We start from the raw sequence: 25,465 nt of genomic DNA, 5'->3' as shown, positions 1-25,465 counted from the left end.
TATCGAGACCCTTTAAGTCAGGAGCTACAGTAACGACTAAACTGCCTTTGCAAAGCATTCTGATTGCAAAGCCAAACAACATCGCCAACAGACACATTTCATTCTGTCGTGTGCCGTTTTGACATCACAAAAAGGTTTGGGCCTGTCAGCTGGCACCATGCTTTCCAGAACTCATTCACTTGAGTCTGGATTTCCCGTAGTTGATTGTAGGGTAGTTATTAAAGTCAAAAGTTTGACGTCACCACTGCAAGACGCGCCGCATAGCAGGAGTGAGTTTGGCATCACAATGTGAACGCAATCTTCCTGACTCTGCACTCTTGCATCAATGGGCCGCTCGTTTGCCAGGTTACCTGCCACGTGGAGGGCTGTGAGGAACTCCCTGAAGGTAACGTTGTCGACTTGCTCATACTTTGAAGAGCTCTCTTGGCGACCCTTGCGGCAGCTTCGGCAGCCCCATTTCAATGTGGTGAATCGGCAGGGAGCACTTTCCAAGTCCAGTTTGTCTTTGCATACTCCCCCAGGCTTGATGTATCTTGGCTGCTCAAGAAGCTGTACAAATCGTCCAGTAAAGACTTCACACAAATGGAGTTGGTCCCAGGGTCTGACCAAACCTTGAGTGGGTGGCTGGAAGTGCTTCTTTTGAAGAGCCGCATACATTGCCCCGCATAGCTCAGCCTTGACAGCGTCCCCCTTGTGGTCTAATGGTGTCAGCTTGGCTTTGGCTTCGACCAGTTGTACGGTTACGTCATCTTGTAGCTCCCACTGGAGGTACAATACGGTGATGTAGGAGCGTTTGATAGCATCAGAGAAGGTGATACCGCAAGGCTTGGCACCAGGTTCAGGTGGTGTCAAGGCTCTGGGGAATCTCAACTAACCAAGCTCAGAATAGTCCTCAAGGAGGCAGATGGCATCTTTCCGGAGGCCCTCAGACAAAGGTGCATCCCATATGTCCTCTGATGGACTGTAGTTGATTTTTGCTTACTGGAAGGCTCTTCTCACCAGGATAGCCCCCTTCTGCTTGACGTGTCGCAAGACCAAGAGTGTCGTACAGCCCAGAGACTTGACTGAAGAGCTCTGTTTGGGTGAGTGGTTTTGGCACTAGTACTCTGACTTCCTCTCTTGGCAGGTTTTCTCCCAGTCTTATTTTCTTTTTCTTCTTGGAAAAGTTTACAACCAGTAGTGAAGTGAAGCTTGTTGCTCTCTGGATCGTATCCAAGGCCAAGAGCTTTACTGTTGTCCTCTGAGAGTTGGTTTGGGAAGACCATCACTGAGGGTTCTTTCTTCCTTAAGTCACTGGATTCTGATCTCCCCCTCTGGCCTGAGTAGACCCACGGCTTCATGTAAAATCCACCGGATTCCAGGACATGCTCAACATTGACTGTTATTTGCTTGAGCTGGCGCAGGTCATCATGGGAGGTCAAGATGTCATCTACATAAGCTTCTTGTTCCAGCACGCGATGCTCTTCCGTGATATGGTGGAACATTGGCAGGTTGGCTGTCTCTCGCATGGCAACTTGTGCGATACAGTCTGCTGGTTTATACCCGATGTGAACCCTTCTGATCGCATACTGCTTGATGTCTTCCTGCTCAGACTCTCTCCACAGAAAGCGATAAAGATGCACCTCCTGGTCCTCAAGCCTTATGTAGTTGTACATTTTCTTGATGTCCCCAAGTGCAGCGAAGACACATTGCTGGACCCGGATGAGGACAGCACGGATATCATTGAGAACGTCTGGACCTTTGAGGAAGAGATCGTTCAGGCACTCGTCCTTGAATTTCTGACTACTGTTCCAGATGAGGCGGACTGGTGTAGTTACAGTGAGGGGGTTTGGAGTAATCAAGTGGCTGATGTACCACACGGATCCAATCCATTTGACCGAATCTTCTTTGGGCAGTCTGACAGCAGCGTTCCGTTCAACCATCTCATGGACTTGCGCCTTGTAGGCTGCCCTCCATTTTGGCTCATTTGCCAACTGCTTCTCTGTCCTCATAAATGTTGCTTCGACAGCTTTCCTGTTGTTGGGCAATGTTACTGGATCCTCCACCCAGGGATACTTTACATGCCAGTGCGGTTTCTCGCTGTGCTGGTCTCCACTGACGTAGGTCAATACGCTCTTTATTTGCTCCAGCTCCTGCTCTTCAGCGATGGTCATCCCCTTCCCTCTGGGCTGGCAATTTCTACATCTACATCCGCCACACCTGGGCTCACACGCAGCTCCAATGCTATCCCACCTCCACCAGTCCATGAGGTCTCGGCTGGCAACAGACGTCATGGCTTGGATGAGCTGAGGTGGCTGAACTGGGCCATTGCTGTTGATTTCTTAGTATCCTACAGCTGCTGTGCACATGGAGCGTGCAAAGTGGGTTCTGGAGCCATGAGCAGTGACCTTAACATCTTCTTGGAGATCTGGGTGAAAGCCCCCCACTGTTTTCCCAAAGGCACCTTCTGAGGGACGAGTTGGCCTTCCTTGTGGCTGATGAGGAGCTTGATTTGAGGAGCTTAAACTGCGACGGACCAGTTCATGAAAGGGGACGTCACGGAATAGTGTTTTTAGAGTCTCAAGTGGCACATGGCGATTGCTCTCTGTGATGCCATCCAGCCCAAAACAAACAAGCTGCTGGGATCTCAAGCTTCCTTTTAAAGTTGTGACCCGGATCTTCAGCAGTACCGCTTGGTGTCAACAGTCACCTGCATTCACCCGACTTCTTTCTGGCTTCTGTTACATGCTGGAGGGTCACATCATTGTGTTTAATGATCACTTTATCAACACATATAATTCATTGGTGAAGGAAGGGATGCTGGAGCTGAGTGATTATGAATTGTTTGTTGACAGCTTCAGAGAGACGCACTAGCTAGCGTGTCAATTGAGCATGTCCAAAGCAACACTGCACATCGTCTACTAAGCTCTTATTTTTATACACTTTGATTGAAATGTTTTCTGAGCTGCTCTGAAATGAAAGTCAAGAGCTTAAAGAGTTTTTTTTTTCTTAATCACACAGTTGGGGGCACCAATTAATTGTATTTCCATTATTGTCAATTATTATTTCCATAATTTTAATGTAAAACATAACCTAGGTTTATGAATGTTCTGGTTACGAATAAGGTCGGACATAACCCAAGTTTCAGCTGTTTTCATTTTTCTTCTCAGGAAAAAACAAATATATCCCAAATATAATTGAGTTTTACAGGTCACATTAACGGTGTAAAAGGTTTAGATTTTTTTTTTGTCTTGATCTAATTTTTTCATCTCAAAAATGTCTGACATTTGAACAGGACTAAGTATACTTGGTTAATATATTCACTGTATCAATGATGATCGGGACTTGAATTAATTAATGATTAATGATCCGAACAGCTCCATGCCTCATCAATCAAAATTAATTCGTAAGGAAAGTTACAGCTTCTGGTTGGTCACAGAACCCACAATATAAACAGCTATAAATACTCACTGGAAGCCATCATAAGGCACAGCTAGTAACCTGCGGATCCTTGAGTTGCTTTGTCATCTGGATGTAGTCATTACCTAATAAATGATTTCGGGGTCTGAGGAGCATGATCCACCATCAGCAAAAGTCTGTGGGGCATGGGTGGAACCACAGGGGAGATCCCCTTTCTGCTCTTTTTTCAACCTGTAACCTTAAATTTTTAAACTCCCCTTTCTCACCTTTCACCCCTCCTCCCTCCTAGTGTTGCTTTTGTCAACAAAAATTTCAGCGAAATGTCCTTGCCAGCGACCTCTCCTCAAGTGAAGGAGACAAGACAAGGCACAATGGCAATTTGAGTCACGTGACAATAACAATAGTTAATATGTAAATGCATAAAAATTGATAAAAAAAACAACCAACCAACCAACAAAAACCAACTCTTCTACTTCCTCCTGTGCCATCACGGTATTGGCAGACAGTGACACACGCCAACCAATCAGGCAGACAGACTCATACCATCCGGAACAATGGGTGAGTTGGTGTTTACATGAAGTTATTTTAATGCATTGTCATTTTGACATTTTTTTTTTCCCATTATCGTTTTTTTTTTTCCTTTCTAGTGAGTTCAGTCTGGTGAGGGTAAAAGTGTAACTCTGAAGAGATCCGGCAATTTCACTCTATGGGCCAGCAAACAAAGATGACAGTAATAAAAAGAAGAGCCAATTGCTTTTTCATTTCATTTCCACTGGGAAATTAGGTGCAGGGAGGAATAAAGGACCTATAATAATAAAGTTTAAGAAAAAAGGGCCTGTGGCTTTCCATTCCCACAGCAAAGCAAGAGCAACAGTCACTGTGGACAGTGCATCGCTCAGGGTCGTCCGCATTATTGCAGGGAAGGCAAGAGGCTATGAAGCAAGCGGTGGGAATTTTACGAGTTAAAGCATAAAGTCCCAAGCTCAGGGTGGATCGAGTGCCATTAAACACAGCATGGATAAAACTGACAATATGGTGGAAGGAAATCAAACATTTTCCTTCACTCAAGCCTCTTGGAAGATGAAAGTCCCAACAGTTTTATTGTATCCATGCAGCGAAAGCAAGGTGAGAAATGAGGGGCGCATAGGTGAAAATCATCTTTTTATGCTGCAACAGATTCACATATTTAAGAAAAAATGATTTTCTCCTTAATACCATAAGCTTGACAGAGCTTGAGTATGAGGCTAGCCATCTTGGAAGAAGGCAGCACAATCAAATGGTCTCAACTGTTGGAATAATTTCATAAGGAGTTTGCTGATTATTATGAAACTGTGGCTTCCATACAGCTGGCGTTTGAAAGAAAGAAAACACTTATTTACCTTTACTGAACAGTAAAGGTCTTAGCTTTCAACCTTGCTTTTCCATAAATTAGTATTTCAGTCGCCCTGCATTTGGCTAGCAACCAGTTCAAAGTGTCCCCCGCCTACTGTCCGAAGCCAGCTGAGATGGGCACCAGCAAGCCTGTGACCCCTGTGGGCATAAGCGGCTCTAGAAAATGGATGGATGTATGGATAGTTTTTTAATGCAATACCTGAAATCAATATTTGATAAATAGTAGTAGTTGATAAAAAGCAGGTGACACATGATTGGTTGTTACCTGAGCACTTAAAATGTTATTTTCAGTTAGAGCAAGTGGCAAAATGTGTTCATGAAAATAATAATTGTATGTAAAATATATTTTAGTAATCAACTAAAGACAAGTATGAATTGTTTATCATTGAAAATGCCTAAAGGATCCATTTAAATAAACATTTGGGTTGGAACTTCATGAAACATTGAGGAATCCTGCACATGTAATGACTGCAATGTCAGTATATCGCATTATTTGCCATACCATTTTTGCCACCTGAATATATTACAGAAAAACTTAATGACTCTTCAGGTGGGTGTGTGATGACATTTCAAACTGTATTGCTATATTGTTGTCTCAAACGGAACTTTGAATTGTAGACCAGGCAAAAAATAATAACCCACATGTGTCTAAAACCACTCTAAAAAGGGTGATGGTTTATGGCTCACCCAAACCTGTTGTGGTTTCTTTTTCATTGTATTGTTCTATGTGGCACCATCATCATGACGCACATTACCCTGGCCTATAGTACAGCCATCTATGCATGAGCATCACGCTTAATGTGCCACAATAAAGACACCACTTTCTTTGTTTTATGGCTCAGTTTTCTAATGGCCTACTTGGCTTCCTTGCCTGCTCTCTCCATGGAGCCATCTAGCGCTCTTTAAAAACCTGTGATATTCTCAACACACCCTTTCCTTTAGGCCCATGTTTTCCTTCATTCATTCTACCATGCATTCGACCCCCCTCACTGGCAGCCAGGGTCTGCCCGCGGTAGCCCAGGGCCCTTCCCGTTCCTTTACTTTCATTAGCAGGCCCCAGATGCTTCACGGCTTACGAAATTATGAAGGGCCGAAGCCAAGCGCCTCCAGATGGGACCCATCTATATTCAGATGAGCTGTTTCCTCGTATTCAGAGCAATCCCACCTCGATGTCCTACAGTGTCGTGAACAAACATGCTGACAAACACAAACACAAGTTAGAACAAACAGATGCACGCAATCACACTGGAGGTCATCTGCATGTGCCATGCACACAATCAAGACCTCTCAAGTGCACATGCAAACATACAATGCACATACACAAGCTGGCACACTGCAGTCTGATCTGTTGGCTTTTACTTTTATAGCTTAAACCTTTTTTTGTTACGTTTCGTGGACATTAAAACGAGAGATTTACAAAAGGGGCATTTTACAGGTGCAAATGGACATTTCGGTAACAATAAATTGTGCTTTTCGGCGAGCAGGAACCCTTTCAAATTCAAAAAATGTTCCCCAGGTCTTAAATGTTTCACCGGGGTCCTACTGAGTCCCACCTCTGATCCAGGGTCTTCGTGTACCTACCAGGAACCATCAAGCAGGGCGTATTATGCTAAAGAATGCTGACTGGCGGCAACTACTATTTTGTGACTCAGCAGAGAAAAATTGATAGGTGAATGAATGATCTGGAACAGGCTCTCCTGTCTTTTTACGGGGAAGATGAAATCCAATGTCAATTTCCTTGAACTACAAGAAATGATGACACAGCTGGGCATTAAAAAAAGTGGCAAGTAGCTGGCGGTATGCCCAACTTTGTGTCTCAAAGCCTTGAAAAAGAAATACATGGATTGAGGATCAACTAGCGTATTTACATCTGTCAATCGGGGTCAGTACAGACGGCATTTCTCAGTCCTCACTACTTGCTACACAAAATGCTGCATCATAAATCATTCTCTAAAAGTGCAGAAGTGCGAGTTCCTTCTGTAACTTGTTGCTTTGTCAATGGATTTCCCAGGCTCTCCTGAGAATTTACAGACAAGGACATCCAACGGCACTTTGCTTTAACTAGTAGAGATGATAAGAGTAGACAAATCGCTACGCATGCCCTCCAAAAAAGTGGCGAGTCGCTGACAGAATGAATTCTGAGGACTTGGCTTTAAGGGTGTTGTTTGTTCGATGTTTGGGTCCCTAATCTTGTCAACTACGTTGGTTCTTTATTTTGTCACAAGGTTTGCTGTTGAACATCTTGAGTTTAGAAGTTATGGCATTTGATTCCAGTGGTCCTTGTTCACATCCAACTCTGTTGACTTAGGCCCCCTTGTCCATTTAGTAGCCTGCATTTTAAATTGGATAGGAACTTTAAATTAGTTCGGCAAAACTATGCTAAAGCCTTGGGTGGCTAAAGTAAAGCCTCTTTTTTCATAACAGCACAGCATCCCCTCGCTGGCTTTAAAACAAGGACACTGGAGGAGCTCAATTTTTTGAAATCCTCAATCCCTCCACTTAGTACATCAGGTCAATGGACCAAATGCAACTGGAGCTTGATGCGTTACAGCACCCTCTCTATGAAATGCCCTCCCGCAAAACTTTATGCAGTCTCCTCGCTGTCAATTTTTCAAACTGCTTCGATAAACCATACATTTTTATTCTTTGGCTTTCAACTCAGCATCTGATTCAGCATTTTTTTCATGTTTTATTTTGTTTACTGCTTTTATCTTTTTATAACTATAAATAAAGTTGTATTGAATATGACTGCCAATGATATCATTTCTCCATCTACCATGGTTTGTCCAGGGTAAGAGATTTTTTTTTTTTTTTTTAATACAAGCCATATTGGATTTCGGACAGTAGTCTAAACAGAACCGGCCAAAATTGTCCATTATAGCCATTGCCTAAATTCTAATGTACCCCTAAATTCCTCCAATATTCTGAATTTTTTTTCCTATTTAGTAATTAAAAATAGAAAATGTCTGCCTAATAGAGGTCATTTTTGCCTGTTTAGATTATCAGCGGAAAGTGAAAGTGCCCAGAAAAGGGTTAAGCCACGAAAAACTAAAAGAGACAATAGGTTTTTGAATAGTTATTTTTCAAAATAGGCCCGTCAAGGGCTGAACACTAGCTTCAATCCCAGTGTATATGCATCAACACTTCTTATGCATGATGCTGAAAATTTAAACCACCCTTGTACAGTATTTACAGTAGTTGATCCTGATGTGTCATTACTATCTTGGCAAAATGGAATATCCTAGTCCTGTGCTGACAAGACTGTATAGATACCAGTCCTGCAGAGCATCCAAATACAACTTTTAAAAGCCTGGAATTTTGATAATACCTATAACATAAATTGGAGTTGTGGGTCAGTAAGTCATTGGGGTAACCATAAGAAATAAGCATCAGCAGCCAATAGCCCAGAATTGGAACTGAAGTGGTCTTTTTGGTTATTCTGGGCATCAGACAGCAATGCTAACCATATGTATAAAGAGCTAAGAAAGTAATGTACAGGATCTGTGTTGTCCAGGCTGGGAAATGTGCCCTGGGACACACTGGCTTTATAGTCACAAAACATTTATGCACATGGGATCAGGTTGTGAAATCAGAGACGTGATCATGAGGTCTTTAGACTTTAGTACTAAAAGCGGCCGCTTACTAACAACAGTACAGTAATCAGGGGACTGTTGGCTGCAGAGAAAAGTGCAACGCCTCACCTAGTTCATTATAAGATGACACAACCAATTTGTTCGTCTGCCTTCTGCAATCTACCAAATCTCCCCCGACAAAAGCATTTAGATTAGAGCGCTTTCAGAGAGGACGGCGCTGACATGCGTACCCGGCCTGTAAAGGGGAAATGAAGTGCCTTTTTAATTCTCCTCCAGGCAAACATAAAACTGTCCAGGTAAGTCATTTGGGGGCTGAATGGAGAGCTGGAAGTTGTCGCTGTCGCAGAACCCCATCACCACTTTTATTCCTTTCTACACAATGCTGTTCATTACACACACACGCACACGCACACATGCAGACACACACAAGCTAGTGCAAAACCATCCTGATGCTCATGGAGGAGATTATTAATCTATTTGTTACGTTTTGTCCTATTATTTCTCCCACATAATCCTCTGTCACTTCCTCTGGCACCTTGCAAATGAGTTTCTAGGAAAAAGGGAGCTGTTGATTGTTAAGATTAACACATCTATATTTTGCTAATTCCCCTCACCACTTTTGTTTGGAGACCCACCATTCCAGTTATTTCATCACTGAAAACAATGAATTAGGTATTTTTTATGCTTAAACATTTTTAAAGAGAGTATTTTATATTAAAAAGTCAAGCTATGTGAGCTGTTAAAACCCAGTCCTGGAGGGCTGGTCTCCTGCATCTTCTGAATATTTCCGTATTCCAATGCAGCTGATTCAAATAATCAGGATTGTTATCAGGCTTCCAGTGAGCTTGCTGATGAGCTGATCGTTTGAATGATTGGTGAAGTTTTTTTAAAGATTTGCTTACATTCTCTAATTGTCTTTTTTATGTTGGAGTTAACATGAATAGGAAATCAAAGTCATTTATACATTGGTTTTGGCAGCTTCAAGACAGTGCATTTGCTTAACCAATTCACTGCCACTGATGGATATACATGTCAAAGATCCATTTTTACTGGGCTGGCAGTGAATAAGTTAAGTGTATCAACAGGTTTAGACAAGTTTAAAAAACAAAACAAAAAAAACAAGATAGCTACAAGCGCGTGCCTACACCAGAAACAATAAGAAAAAATGTCAATTCCAATTCAAACATTAAAAATCCATCCATCCATCCATTTTCTAGAGGTGCTTATGCTCACAAGGGTCGCAGGCTTGCTGTTGCCGATCCCAGGTGACGTGGGCGGTGGATACGTTGAATTGGTTGCCAGCCAATCGCAGGGCACACAGTGACAAACAATCATTCACGTACCCACTCACACCGAAGGACAATATATTATGTCCAATACACCTGCCATGCATGTTTTGTTGTGTGTTTGGAGAGAACCAGCGTGGGCTCAGGGAGAACATGCAAACTCCACACGGAAAGGCCGGAGACAGCTGGATTCAAACTCGAGTCACTTAACTGGGAGGCGGACGTGCTAACCAATGCGTCACTGAGCTATCTAGCAATAAAAATAATATATGAAAATATTTAAGAATTTACATTTTATTTTGGTTACAATTCTTTGTTTTTATATAATTCATTCAAAGTTACTTAAAAAACACATTTAGTACATAACTCAAGTATGGAGAGTCTTGAATTAAAAAAAAAAAAAAAAAACTTAAGTACTCTGTCTTTCTAAAGTATCTTGGAAATCGGCTGTGCATGTAAGTAATAGTAATCTTGACATTTGTTTTTTCTGGGCCTCCCATGTAACAACACATCTGTGGTCAATGGAATGGACTTATATAGTGCTTGCTACACCTTATGGTGCTCAAAGCACTTTACAACAGTTTACCCACATTCACACACCATTGGAGGCTGCTGCCACGCAGGACTTTGACAGGTCCACTGGCAGCTTGGGTGTGTACTTATTAAAGAATGGGGAAAAGAGTCATGAGGAAAGAGGGAAATGATTTAATGAACAATTTTAATATCAACATTTATTGCATCAAATTGAATTCAAATATGTCAGCCGGGACTTATTCATTGCAAAAAATAAACATAAAAAGTGGTTTGTACTAAAGAGACAGACAATACCAGTAATGTTTGTTATTACAAAAGATTCAAGTTTTTATGTATTTATTTTTTAATGTGTTAATTTATTTTAATGTGTTGTGTCAGTGGGCAGTCACTGTGCATGCGGCACCAAACATGCTTAAGGTCAAAGGTCACGATGTCAGAATAAAAGTCTACAGGTAGACAACTGCAAATGTTCCAGAGCAGCTAAATAGGTCACTTGATGTGTTTATGAAGCGAATCTGTTTGGAAATGAATCGTTAGTCTCGGTTTTCATGCTCAAATTAGCCAAGTCGGTCCCTGTCCTGTTTGCCCTTAATTAACAAGCGCTCAATTCCCCTATTAATTAGCACAAGCTATTAAGTATTTTACATCACTCTTCATTTGCCCACAATTAAAATGTCTATTATTAAAAGGCATGCCACATGGTTAATTGTCTAAGTGGCTCTGTGGTGGGGGAGGGGCGGAAACGCAGTGCTCTATCTCAAGAACAGGAAAGCTCGGCCCCAACACTGTCACATACCAACTACGTCGGCACCCAGATGAGCAAGCACAATGGTTCTGTAGGATGTAGGTGGAGATATCATCGGCTCAATAAATGGTTATTAGCACTCGTGACAAGGAGCATGGATTTAAAGCTGTTGGACACAAGTTTATGCCATGCTCCAAGTATTACGTGTTCCTTTGGGAATAATTAATCCATACAGTTGCTACTGGGTATATTAATTAAAACAGCCAGGAGTTATTGTAACAAATCATGTTGCTGTCCGGTGTCACAATATTTTGCTTTGGCTACCGCTTTTGTCAATAATCTATTAGAATTAGAACTCGAAACTCTGGTAAAACAGAACATACAGGTTGAGGCAATTTCAAAGGCTACACTTGGTAATGCGAATATGATAAGATTGTTTTTGATTTGAACTCAGTAATCAACATTGACACATTGGATGAAAAGGCATGATTCTCACATACATCACTCTTTTGTTATGGTTTTGGTTATGAAATACATCCGATTCTGATATAAATTAAATGCGTCTTTTGTTTTAGGAGAATTTGCAATGAAATATTTTCTTTGTTTTCGGCGGACCATAATCATGTAATAAAGACATGTTGTCACTGTAGTCCCTAATATAGAGTGGTGGGTAGAGCAGCCAGTTGTTCTCAAGTAAGAATACGTTTATGTATATGAAACTTTTGCGGTGAATTGTGTGACTCAACTTGAGTGACAGTATTTGATTAATAATTTGATATATTGAATAATTTGATTAATTTTATATTTTTCAATAGGCACCCATCTCTCTCTCTCTCTCTCTCTCTCTCTCTCTCTCTCTCTACACATATATATTATTAATCAAATACTGTCACTCAAGTTGAGTCATACAATATATAAATATATATTCATTGGCTTCGTAAGGCGAATTCAACCTATAGGAAACCTATGTTCAAACCTATGTTAAATAGCTAATGCGTTTGGAACCCCAGGTAAAACCATCAAAATTGCACATATATATTAAAAATTGGTATCAAAATAGAAAAATAAGTGCTACGTATATATAATACACATGTAATCAGAAATCAGCCTAAATAAAAAAAATATAGAAATGAATTATTTACCTTTGAGTGCCATTTGTTATGCCCATATTCCCTAGTAAAGGTAGCCTAGGCTAGGCAAGCTTCACAATTCTTGAGTATCTCCAGCTTTGTTTCAATACAAATCATTTTCCCACTTCTCCCTTTAACATCACAAGGCAATCTTGGGTATTCAAATTGCAAACATAATTCATGAAAGGAAGTGTATGACAGTGGAGAGAACATTCTTTAACATATAAAGTGAATGTGAAATGGGAAAGCTCAAAATGTGAAATTCCCATTGGATATGAATATTGGAATATTGAGGTGAAAATATGGAATTATGGGAAAATATTAACACATATGAATTATCGGAATGATGAGAATGATCCATAAGCCTGTATTAATAAAATGAGTTAAATTTTGTGAATATAAAATGGGAAAGCTCAAAATATGTTATATATATATATATATATATATATATATATATATATACTAACACAAGGTACATAAACTTTTAGTGATATTGGTCTCAGCTGTCTCCAAGAAGGACAATTCAAAGAGCAAAGAATTCTTTTTGGTTCCTTCACCCTGCACCAACTTGCTCACCCCTCAAGCCTCTGCCAAGGCTTAACAAGTGGCAAGCTGTGCTGATTGACAGAACAATTACTGCAAACACGTACCTCGATGGAGAGGTAGACAGCTCCAAATAGAATTTCACCCGTCTGTTGCATCACACGCTTACAGGAATACTTTTGGTAGGAAAGCAAAACTGGCCTGACAGACGGACTGAATGACAGAGTGACTGACTGTCTCACTGGCTGACCAAAGTGAAGCTCTTAGAAGCATGCCTGCTTTACGGTTGCCTACCTGAGAAATAACAAAAAAGGTGAGGAGGAAAAAAAAAAAAACTTCACACTACAGTACAGTATTTGCGAAGCCCCTCCAACTCAAACAGTTCATTGGCTAGCTCAGTCAACGCTGAAGCTATTTATTTCCTCACACCTACTGCCAGTGAGGAATAAGCAGATTGTTAATTAAACGAGATCCGGAAATTGACAGTATTCTCAATGTGTAATAAGCACCAATATCTCCAGCTTGGCTCGGCCTGGCTCGGCATGGCTCGGTGGTAAAGTGATCTTCTCCCAGCTGAGAGGCGGTGGGTTCGATCCCCCGACCAGCAAGACCATGACGAAGTGTCCTTGAGCAAGACACTGAACCCCCAACTGCTCCTGATGCTGCGTCATCAGTAGGTAAATGACGTTAGTGTAAAGCGCTTTGAGTACCCAAGTATGCAAGACCAAGTCCAATATGCCGTAGAGTTCAAAGGCCCAGGGTTTGGCTCCAGCATTCCTGTGTGAAGTTTCTATGCTACCCCTGCGCCTGTGTGGGTTTTCTCAAGGCACTCCCGCTTCCTCCTACATTCCCCAAAACAAGCATGAAAGGTGTATGGGACACTCTAAATTGTCCTTAATCATGTGACTGGGTGTGAAAGGTTGTTTTTCTGTGCCCTGCGATTGGCTGGCAACCACTTCAGTGTATCCCAGGATGTTGGTTATGGACCCTGGATGTGGCCGAAAGTATTGACTCCTGTCTTACTGTCTTTGAGGTTGAGGAAATTGCTTTCCACCCAGGCTTTGAGGTCACTCAAGCAGTCAAGTAAAGACTGCATTGAGCCCTGCGTGGAGGTTGTTAAAGGGACAGTGTCTAAGATTTGGACTGTTTTTCATTAAAGAGGAATAAATGAAATGATTGTAAATTTCAGAAATTTGCAAATTATTGTGTTCTTAATGACCATCAGTATGTTTTAAATATAATCATAGGTCTAGTTATCATTAAAGTATATTACATGAGTGGTGGCACTTCTACGGAGGCGGCCATGTTTGTTATAGCTAAGGAGAATGTTAAATGCAGCACCTGCAGCACCTCCTGCTGGCCATAGTGAAAATCAGTCTAAATCTTACACACTATCCCTTAAGGGCAAACAGATTTGGACATCGTTCACAAAACTGTGGAAGTAAATGCTGTACTTGGAGAAAATAGAGCCGAGCAGGAAAATGTACAGGAGGAAAAGAATGGGGCCGAGAATAGAATCTTGGGGCACTTAGCAAGTAAGAGGGGTTGGAGAGGAGGAGAAAGCCCCTAAGATAACTTAGAAGTAACTGTCTGACAGGTAGGACTTGAAGCATGTCAAAGTCCAAAAGCAGTGCCTGTGATGCCAACATGGTTTTCGAGCCTTGCTAGAAGGATGGCCTGATCTACAGTGTCAAGAGCAGCGTCTACCATTCTAAATCTGCAATGTTACTACTACATTGTTAAGACTTTACGTGGTTTAATACACCTATACTGAAAACAATCTGTCCCACATTTCAAAGAGACTCATTTTGTGATTCAACACAACACTGAATTTAATCCCAGGATTCCACCGTCACATTCCCTCTGATGTCTCCAACTCCAACAGTGGCAATTGAAGTCAGGGAGTGAGGTAATGGTCAAGAAAGGTGCGAATGGATGGATCGGGAATAGATTCTTCTACATGTAGTAAATGCCCTGTAGAACTAATCTGTCATTTGTCCCTCTCTGAGATGCCCCATTTTAGCCAAAGCCAGCCAAGCTGTGTAGCCTCAGGGTGCCTATGTTGCAGGGACCCTGGGACATAAGTCACCTGTGCGAGGAGATAAAGGCTTCACCCCTCTGGCTTGTACTGATTTTTTTTTTTTTTTTTTTTTAAGATAAAGATGGGTGGGATGAAGATGGCAAAAGCCGACTGATCTTTATTGGTTCACCCAATACCTACCTGCCTGTGTAATATCACTTCTTATAATTTCTGTTCACCTTCTCTGTTGAGTTGCGTCAGTTTTGCTCCACTTTTTCCCCTTACCGCTGCTTCCATCTGTAATGTCTTTATCGTGTCCTGTATGAATTTGGCTCAGTCGGGCAACACATTTTTTTATTTTTAATTCCATATCTGCAACTGTAACAAGATTACTCCTTTACGGGCTTCTTTCTGGGCTTTGTCCAGCGAGACACACACACACACACATATATATATATATATATATATATATATATATATATATATATATATATATATATATATATATATATATATATACTTTTTTTTTTTGCAGGTTTTCCTTATTGTGGGGGAATTCCGATCCCCATTCACAGCAAAAAACAAGGGATCACTGTAGTACCAAATACACTGTAGTATCAAGGACATGCAAAGGCATGGACACAGGAAAGTGAGGTGGATTTGAACTCAGGTCCCTTTACTGTGAGGCGAACGTTTTAACCACTGCCCCAACAAGCCGGGACTGAGAGAAATAATAAACATTAAAATGGTATTGTAGTTTTGTTCAACTTAGGTGCATCGCATCTCTTGTGCTGTATCACAGAGAGCAGTTTATGTATTCCATCAATGCTATCAAGTCTATTGCTTCCATCTTAGACTGCAACCGGCATGCGACAGGACGACTGGTTTGGGTTGCTAGGCTAGGAAGACACATATGGCTTAGGGTGGCAGATGCCCGGTGTTTCTGCGGATGCCCTCGATCAAGCGGTGACAGATGTCAGGGCTCCTCTTGGACGGCAACACTTCATCACACTACTACTCTCTTTGCTCCACTGAATACACCAGTCTGCTAAGCAGATGCTTTTCTGCTTCCATCAGTCATCATATTATATCAGGCAGCCGTCATACTGTCAAGCAATGTACAGGTATCACATAGTAATTTAGGTGACCACTTTTGTAATTGAAGGTATCAGTTAGAGTGTATAAGCACTAACACCGCGTGTTAAAGAATGCATATTTTGTTAGGTTGGGTTTTTAAAGGTCTAGAATAGACTTGCTTTTCTTAAAGCAGATGGTGTCAGTGTAGTCATTTGTGACTTACCATCTTGGCCTGCTGGTGGACTTTACAACAGGAGACATGCCATCTCTGTAAAGGCTCTTGGTCTTGGAGAAATTGACCACGTTAAAAATGACCCTCTGCAAGAAAACAGGAAAGACAACTCAGTGTAGTTTTTGGCGAGAAGGTTCTCAATCGCACCAAGAACCTCAGGTCCAGTGTAACAATTCTATCTTGTTAAATCGTATATATATATATATATATATATATATATATATATATATATATATATATATATATATATATATATATATATTCGACTTATATACGAGGACAACTTGTAGAAGGAGAAATACAATATGTATTTTTTTCTGTCACTTAGTAATATATTTGTTTATCTTCCACTATTACTTCCAATTCCATCATTTTGGATTTGCTTTTTCACTTGTTGCACACTCCGGAATTCTTTGTAGTGAAGTCCAACAAAGCTAGTGTACCTTAAATGGCAAAATCCTTTTGTATTGTGGTAGCCGCCACCTTTTTCCAATTTGTTAGAGTGAGTGAATTGACACAATTAGGTCCCCACTATTTTGGAGCTTTCTTTCATGTGCCAACAGAAGGTGAGCTATTTCATTCTATAGTCAGCAAAGGTATTTTGTACTGTACATTCATTATGTTTTTAAAATCAGAACCATCATTATGGAGAGGATTGTGTTTACTGATGAAGGTTTCAATGTAGATTTTCCATTATGAACCACACACACACACACACACGCACACGCACACATACTCATACACACATATACATACATATCTGCACATATAACTATATATAGAGAGAATTGTGCTAAATCTTCAACAGGCGCAAAGTACGCCTTTTAAGAAATCCAAATTGCAATGTGGGTATAAGTTTGCTTTTGCAGCTCATTCCAGGTTGCATTTGAAATAATAAATAAACAAATAAATAATCCCAAACAACGCCGTGGCTAATCTGGAAGAACAACACAGTTTTCCACCGTGGCTCTGCCCCTCTGATGACCGAGTCTTGGCTCATCATTTGTGGACCATCATTTCCCGGCTCACAGTAGAAATGTGGAAAGAGAAATATGCAAATCTGTTTTTTATGAAAGTCAAATGAATGACGCCGGTAATACTGCGTGGAGGTAAATGAATGTTATTGATGGGGCATATCAAATTACCAAGCAAGTCTAGGTGGTGAAAGTTAACTGGGTGCTACTGAAATCCTATTACAGGCTCGCCACCCTCCTCGCCCTCCCCGCCATTCCTCTCCACCATCCCTCCCCTTTTCCTCCCACCTCGCATCAGAGGAACGGGGATTGCAGATTGTGGCAGGCTGATTCAGACCTAGCTAAAATGACATCTAACTGATGTTAAGACTGGCAGCAGGCTCCTGTTGCAGGGAGATAAGACCATTGCTGCTGGCATTTCAATTACACTTTACTGCCCCGCACATCTGTTGCAAGCGCTACTTTTCAGCCTTTTCCTCCTCAGGCAAATGCTGCATTACTTTGACTCTGCCGGCTTTTTCTCACTGCCTTTTCCATTCTTTATACGCAGCAAATTCAGATTGTCTTCTTCCTTTGCTTCACTCTCACCTACCACTTGTAATCTATTTATTCGGCCTATTTAACTCGGAGGTAGCTGGGGCCGGGCGGATGACAGACTTGTGGGCCTCAGACAAGTGCAGGGACGGCTGAAACACATCCAGAGTAATATAGGAAGAAATGGTGGGAGACAAAAAAGACAGCAAGAGAATAGGCCAAAAGAGATGCATCAGGGGTAGAAGACTGAAAAATCACTTTTAATGGAAAAAGAAAATCAACTAGGTAGGCGGATGTGGAAGACAAGTTAGTTAAATGGGAGACGCATGACATGAGGAAGACACTTTTCTCTGGTCTGTGAATACATTAAAGCGCATCGTAAAACACTGACATTTAACAGTCTAATAACCTTGTATGATTCCTGCACTAAATAAGGAGTTTACCATCATGTACAAAATAAATAAATAAATACCGTATTTCTCCGTGTACGAATTGAGTTTTTTTTTTATCATTTTCAATTCCCATATTGGGGGGTCAATTTATACCTGCATAACTCAAAACCAGACCAATTTTCTACACGTATCTGTGTTTGAATAACATTAATTTGAATGTGAAATATCATGTCATTTACAAGTCTTAAAGTGATTAAATATACTGTACCTCTAATTCGATAAAGTATGCATCCGTTTTAGCTTGTTTGCACTTTCAAATGCACTCAAATGCTGCATTATTGCCTCTTTGATGTCAACAATGAGGCTGCGTGGATAATTTTTCTGGCGGACCATGACCCATTATGAAAAAGACAATACAGCTTGACTTGACGATTCTAGACAAAAACGTGAGAGCAGTGGCATGGCACGCGTGGATGTCAGCAGGTGGGGGAGAAACACAGCAAAGCACAGCCGATTCATTTCAAACAATTCACCCAAATTGAAATATAAAAAGGGGGTGTTGACTTGAGCACGGTCGACTTGTACACAGAGAAATATGGTAAATATATATATTGGGTATTCTTTCATGTTATAGTATGCCAGTCACATTTATATTATAAACCAAGTGAAAGGGAATTTCACTGGTTACAAAATTTACATATGTACAGTTGCCAGACCTATCATTACTTTTATTAATCATGGGAAATATAGCTAGACCATTGATAATCCAAGCTTATCTGATGTAAGCGTCTAATGTGAAACTGCATAAAGGGTTGAGCTGATTTATTTTCAGTTTCATTTACAAGGTTTTGGGGAAAAAAAGTGCTTACCTTCAATGATCGATAGTTGCATGCATAAGCAAAAGAAAGCAAGTTCCGTATAACTCACGTTGTCAATTGACTCAAGGTATGTTCAATAATCATTCACACAATAAGAAATCTCAAAACAGCTAGACAAATAATCATTTTAGCACCATGCAGCAATGACTAGTCAGTGAAGATATTGCATAGGGTAAGTAGAAACATCCATCCATCCATCCATCCATCCATCCATCCATCCATCCATCCATCCATCCACCCATGCAACCACCCATCCATCAATTTTGATTTAATTGTGATCTTTTGGTAAATGAAAATATAGACCTTAGGAGGGATTTTTGGGGGGGAATCTTACAATCAATAGTTCTGTGAAAAAAGATATGTATGCACAACTTACTCCGCCAACATGCGTGAGAACGGGTTACATATAAAGACATGACTCAGTCAGTGTATGCCAAAAGCCTGAAAGCAATGGATCTCTCCATGCTTTACGAATACATGAACACACATGGCAAAAACATCAATTTAAAGAAAGCAAAAAAGGCTTATTATTAGAAATATATCAATGTTGTTTGTGCAAAAAGGAAAAAATATCTTTTAAAAAATACTTATACTTAAAATATCTTTTAAAAAATACTTATTTCAAGACATCAAATCGAGCATTTTCTTTGTAAGATTTCTTTGCTCAAAACATTCATATTTTTTTCATAATAAAATAAATAGTTGATTTTGAATTATTTTCATCTTAAGACCAAAGCAGTTTTGGTTAATTTAAGAAATGATAGCAAAAACAAAATCACAGTGCTCAAAGACAACAAACAAATAGTGCTTTATGGCCACTTCTTGAGATCATGAAAAACATATGCGCATCTAAGACGCTGGTGTGCAGGTGTGTTTGGTCTTTACACACATGTGCAACCCCTGGAAGATTTAATTAGGCTTGGGTCTGTTAGAAGAGATTAACATCCATTCTGTCTGAGCTGTCATGTTGCTGAGGCGTGTCAACGTCTTCCGCTGCCACCATCACTGCATCAATGGCAAAATGAAACAGATGTCTATGTGGTGACTCCATTCACACATGCACCCACATTGCACTGATGGCAAAAGGCAACAATTAACTTTAGATTGATAAGATGAATATATAAAAGTAAGTATTTTGCAGTAAACGGCACATAAATGAAGGATCTTCCGTCAGTATTGGCAAGAAAATTGTGAGACTATGACAACAGAATCTGACAAAGAAAATGCCTAATGGGAGAGAGTAGCGGCCAAGACAGCTGTCAACGCAGTCATATCCCAACTCTGCCCCCTGCAGGCATGTATAGCAGTGTGCATTCATGTTTGTGGTCTTTTGACAAATAGTGGGCCCCTGTGTTACGAGATTAATCTGTTCTGTGGTAAGGCAAACTCACCGTATGGTGGGCAATCCAAACCTATGGTTAAATAGCTAATGCGTTTAGAACCCCAAGGAAAAAACATCAAAATAAATTACATACATATTAAAAATTGGTATCAAAATAGTAAGTAACTGCCATATATACAGTATATATATATATATATATATATATATATATATATATATATATATATATATATATATATATACAATCAGAAAACATAATAAGGGTAGCCTAGGCTAGGCTAGCTTCATTCATTTATACTGTATAGCGCTTTTCTAATATCGGTACTCAAAGCGCTTTACACTACATTTACCAACTGATGACGCAGCATCACGAGCAACTAGGGCTTCAGCGTCTTGCTCAAGGACACTGCGGCACGGTCACGATGGTCAGGGGATTGAACCCAAAGTCGCTGAGAAATGACCACTCTACCACTGAGCCATGCCGCCTAGAAAAGGAAAAGACGGCTAGACTTGTCTTCTTCAGCCATTGGACGCAATTGAACAAGCACACATTGATATCGGCGGGTGGAGGAAGAAACAGCGAAGGGCAACCTTCCATGCTCTGATCTCACAACACTCGCCACTTGGGTAAAGAACATTCCAAGTAAATCATCTACGATGACCTGTGGAAGTAACTGTGGAAGAGTAACAAGGATGTTTGCGCAAATGACGAGCAGGAAGGAGAGGATTTTGATCTGCCCCACAGGCACATGCTAAGCTATCTAGGAGGAGGAAGTGGCTTTATGTTTCAGGCCAAAATTAGAGATTCTATCTCAATTACTCACATCATATTACATACGCAGCTGTCTGAGAAAAGCATGGAAAAAATGACCTCAGTCATTGCACACCAGAAGCTATTTTGTATTTGGCCAAATTTTAGACATACTTTTTGTATTGAGATGTGTTAAAACTATGTACAACAATTTTGAATGCCAGAAGATTACTACTGAATTTGAATATTTTATAGCTAATATATCTGGTAATTTTAGGCTGAACATTGTTTGTTTGGGGAAACGAAACAAAAAAAAAACAAGGTAAGTTGGTAGGGTTGAGGTGGTTCCCTAGGGTGGCATTTTCATCCATTCAAGCGAGGCAGCTCAGCTGTGGCAAAGCTTCCGTAACGTCTGGTGACAGGAGGCAAGGTCACAAGGTGGTGATAACAGCATGACAGGGGAACACTGAGGGACGACCCAAAAACCCTGAAGGAGGGGGAGGAGGTCATAGACTTGTATGTGGAGCCTTGGACATGGGGGGGTGCCCATCAAGTAATACGGTGGACAGGCACGAACCCACCGGGAGCACACATATACCTTGAACAGGTCTGCTCTACATACTGTAACCTGACAGGAAGTTCACTGAGTTCTATGCTGACAACGCCACAAAGTAAACATCAGTGACACAAAAGGTACAGTGGAACCACTGAGAGAAAACACAATCCTGGATTGTGACAATGGTGGAATTCTGGACTGCCATACAAGTACAGAAAAAGAAGATGAAAGTTGTATCATTAAAGTAACTGAAACCAAACTAAGAAAGAAAACTCTCTTGACTGCCTGGGAGGTAGCTCTCTTTACAATGAATAAAAAGAACTGGCATTGCAATTTACATTTCACCCTAAAATGTCACAGTTCTGCCAAGCTCCTTCCAGTCAGTTCACTTTCTTTGCTCCTATCACCCTGCAATCAGCCAAATGAAGTGGAGCCAGTTAGGAGGAACATTGTGGTTGCACCAAAATGGCAAAGTTTTTGTTTTAAGAACTGTTAGATGCCCAGGGCATTTTATTGTCAATCTTTCCCTTTCTCACATAATGAAAGTAGTAGATAGCAATAGTGTTGGGAGTAATGCATTACAAAAGTAATGTAATTACTGTAATGCATTACAAAAGTAATGTAATTACTGTAATGCATTCATTTTTGCTGTAACACAGTAGTGTACTGTGTTACACGCAAAAAACAAAGTAAAATTTTAAAAATGAGAGTAACGGAATGTATGTTTAACCCAAATCTGCCAAAAACAGAACGAGATCGGAGTAGGAAAGACTGGGGCAAAATACTGTAGTGTAGTATCTACTACAGCAGAGATGAATTCGGCAGCAGCAGACTACAGGTTGTATATGGACAATACGTACACAAGATGGACATATGCCCGTTACTTTCAGTTTTTCAGAGATATTGACAAGAAGACGATAATAGTTAGATGGACTTTGTGCGCGACACCTAAAGAGCTGTCCACCTTGTAAAATAGCACCAGTAATTTGACAAACCATTTAGATCGGAGTAACGTGACATTATTGAAAAGAAAACATGCGGAGGATTGAGAATGGCGTATGGAGAAGAAATGCTGCCACGTTCCACAGTGGATTCGCCAGGATTTTGAAACTAGCAATAATGACAAGGTAGGCTATCACTAATCTTCAGTGTACAATTGCTATAGTCTATAAATATTTGTGGTCCATGTGTATAAAGATGAAGCATACAAAAATTCACGCTAAACAGTATGCTAAACACAATAACGATGATGTAAGCTAGCTGCTAATGTTAGCCCCACCATCAATTTTGACTGAACTTGAATTTTAACGTTGAAATAGTGGAATGCATGAAGTGTTTCTGCCTAAAGCATAAACTATACTTCACTATGCTGTGAAGTGAAAAGTTTGTGTGGATTTTTATATAGAATCAATTGTAGTGACTTCCTGTAAGACATTGGAAGTAGCAATGAAATATTTGTTCCAACAGATTATTTTTCCAAAGCGGTTCATTGGAGTTTCTTTTTTTGTTTCCTTTTGTAAATCATCATGGTCACGGCACTCTAAATTGTCCATAGGTGTGCATATATGGTTGTTCATTTTTGTGTGCCCTGCAATAGGGTTTAAACCATATTCAGGTATAGCATGCCTACAAACTGGTAATGCGGTTGCCCAGGTAAGTGATTGAGGTTGGCTGAAAAAGGCTATACAGTAGCCATTAAATTTGTTCAAGAAGTAATTTTGGAACGTGAATCTTTCATACATGTAAATAGCTTAATCAGCTTAAATAGCTTAAGCGGCTAAAAATTCTCCCATACCATATAAATAGTCCAAAAGAATGTCTGTGCTCAAAATCTAGTTTTGCTTGCTCGCGATTGTGGCACAAATAAAACTCCATAAGTAAACACCAATACAAAAAACTATTGTCTTTTTTATGGGTGAACTGGCTTATTAATAAATGATAAAAAATTATCACAAACTGAAACAAATATGGTAGACATCACGGGTGTGTGATAATGTATTACATTACAGTCATGTTTGCGCGTGCGCTGGTGTCTCGTGTCTCATATGCCAACAATGTAGCCTTTCATATCATGAATTTTCTCTCGATACTAGAGACAATATTTTTCCGCCGAGGCGTTTCGTAAACTGATTTTTTCGTAACACGAGGCGTATGTAAATCGAAGTACTGCTATATACATAGGTTATGTATGCCTTTAAAGTAAAAATGTCTGCCTATTTTGTGAGGAAATGCAAAATACATATGCCCTTATATACTGTAGGGTGTCGCTTACAATGAGTGATAGTAATTGGTGTTACCTTCAAGACATAGATGGGAGTCTCACACACGCACGGGCATGCACGCACACACGTACGTACACTCATGCTGATGAAGGCACACAAAACCAGAGGTACACAAACACTGCCACTGCAAACTTTTGTTTATGGACACATATTTCTCCACTCACACAATCAGCAAGCTGTGAAAGCAGAGTGATAAACATTAGTTCACCTCGAGAAGTGTATTTTCTTTTTCTTTTTTTTATCGCCTTCATTTAATCACAAAGCAAAATACTGCACAGCCAACAGGAACAGAGTAGCACTATAACAAGATCACAGATTAATTCTGTGATTTTATAATGGCTGTGCGCACACAAAACTTTGTGGTCAGCAGGCCATATTGACAGATATTTGGAGACCTGTTTCTTTTGCGCAAAATGCACTTGGACAGGTCCCAGGCAATAAGAAATCTTGCTGTGGCTTTTATTTGCACCCTCCTGCAAACATTTCCAGCCATAAACAATAAATATTAACATGTAGTTGCACAGTGTGGTGCAAAAAAAAGAAATGACACATTCAAAGAGAACCAACTGGCAAAAAAGAACCTTCAGGTCCACGTTTTGAAACCGTCCAAGAGATTTCCTTAACAAAGCACAGCCTTCATCAATTATAGGGCTACGTACAAATCACTGGTGACTCAAATGACTTGCCATTTGAAATGGAATGGCGAATTTGTGAAATTCCAGTTTGCGAAAAGCTGCAGTCACTAAAACCCAGTTAGGCAGTGTGTCGATGCCTTGCGGTTGGCTGTCTAACATTATACTAGCAACTCATGAAAAAGGAAGTTCACAGTGAAAAAAACCTAGCTTAGCGCTAGCTAAAACAAGACTAGTTCAAAACAATAAAGATGCATTAAAAATGGGAGCAAAGAAGGGGAAAAACGACATGGATTCCGAGAGGTTAAAAAGAATTTATTTTAAACTAAATTGGAAAATATTTTCATGGATGTACCTGCTATTTCAATGTGCTAGACATTTGAATGAGATGAGGTGAAAAAAGCATAATAAACATACAATAAAGATAAAGCTTGTGCTTTACTGTATTTCATTAAGCTCCATTTAATTATTGCTATAAAACTGGCCTTTTTTTTCCATTTTTTTTTTTTTTTACTTGCTGTAGATTGAGAAAGACATCATAATTGGTCTGAATTGAGGCAATGTTTTCTGCGTTTGGTCATGTGATGTTCACAAGCTAAGCTGTGATTGGTTGTTAAAGGAGCCAAAATGGACATCCGTTGAAATGGATAAAATGTATGGATTAAACAACATCAGTTGTTCATTTAAAATTCAGTACTAAAAATAAGTGATGTCACACACACATGAATGCCGATTGTGTTGCCATTGTTCTCCCTCTAAGGAAACATCAGTTTTGCAGCTGGGATGAATTGTGTCTGTGCTACATTAGAAAAGTAAAAGTAGTTATTCTTCTTCTACAGCTAATGGCATTCAGTCCACCAAACAGTCACACAGGAAGAGAGGAACTATGCAGTTCCACTCCAACCTCTGCTTTACCAGTCCCTCTCAGTTTAAAACGTGCAACATTTAAAAATGCTCATTCATCAAGGAACCTCTCTTTCGAGGTATTTCTTGTCTTTTTCTGTTTTAGCTTTCTCCACCGGCTTGGCTGGAGCTAGGCTGTGCTGCACCGCGCTGTCAGACTTTTCAGAGCACAAGGGTTGTCAGGAGTGATGGATGACTATCAACCTTCTGCTGTCTTCTACTATGCTCCTGGGAGATTTACAGGCTTGCGGACTACCAGGCATGAAAACC

At 40.3% G+C, this 25,465-nt stretch overlaps 1 protein-coding gene across 2 annotated transcripts in view; it reads right to left on the bottom strand.

Moving 5' to 3' along the window:
- The window catches only part of agbl4 (AGBL carboxypeptidase 4), a 434,905-nt gene that overhangs the window by 258,684 nt on the left and 150,756 nt on the right, over positions 1-25,465 (bottom strand). For both annotated transcript variants that reach the window (XM_088425984.1, XM_088425985.1), the window contains one exon: positions 15,943-16,037. In XM_088425984.1, coding sequence (XP_088282110.1) covers positions 15,943-16,037 — 95 coding nt within the window. The remainder of the gene's footprint in view (positions 1-15,942; positions 16,038-25,465) is intronic.

This window comes from Hippichthys cyanospilos, chromosome 10 (genome assembly GCF_059441005.1).
Source record: "Hippichthys cyanospilos isolate Australia breed blue-spotted pipefish chromosome 10, RoL_Hcya_1.0, whole genome shotgun sequence".
NCBI lineage: Eukaryota > Metazoa > Chordata > Actinopteri > Syngnathiformes > Syngnathidae > Hippichthys > Hippichthys cyanospilos.
This window is presented reverse-complemented; position numbering and strand designations above follow the sequence as displayed.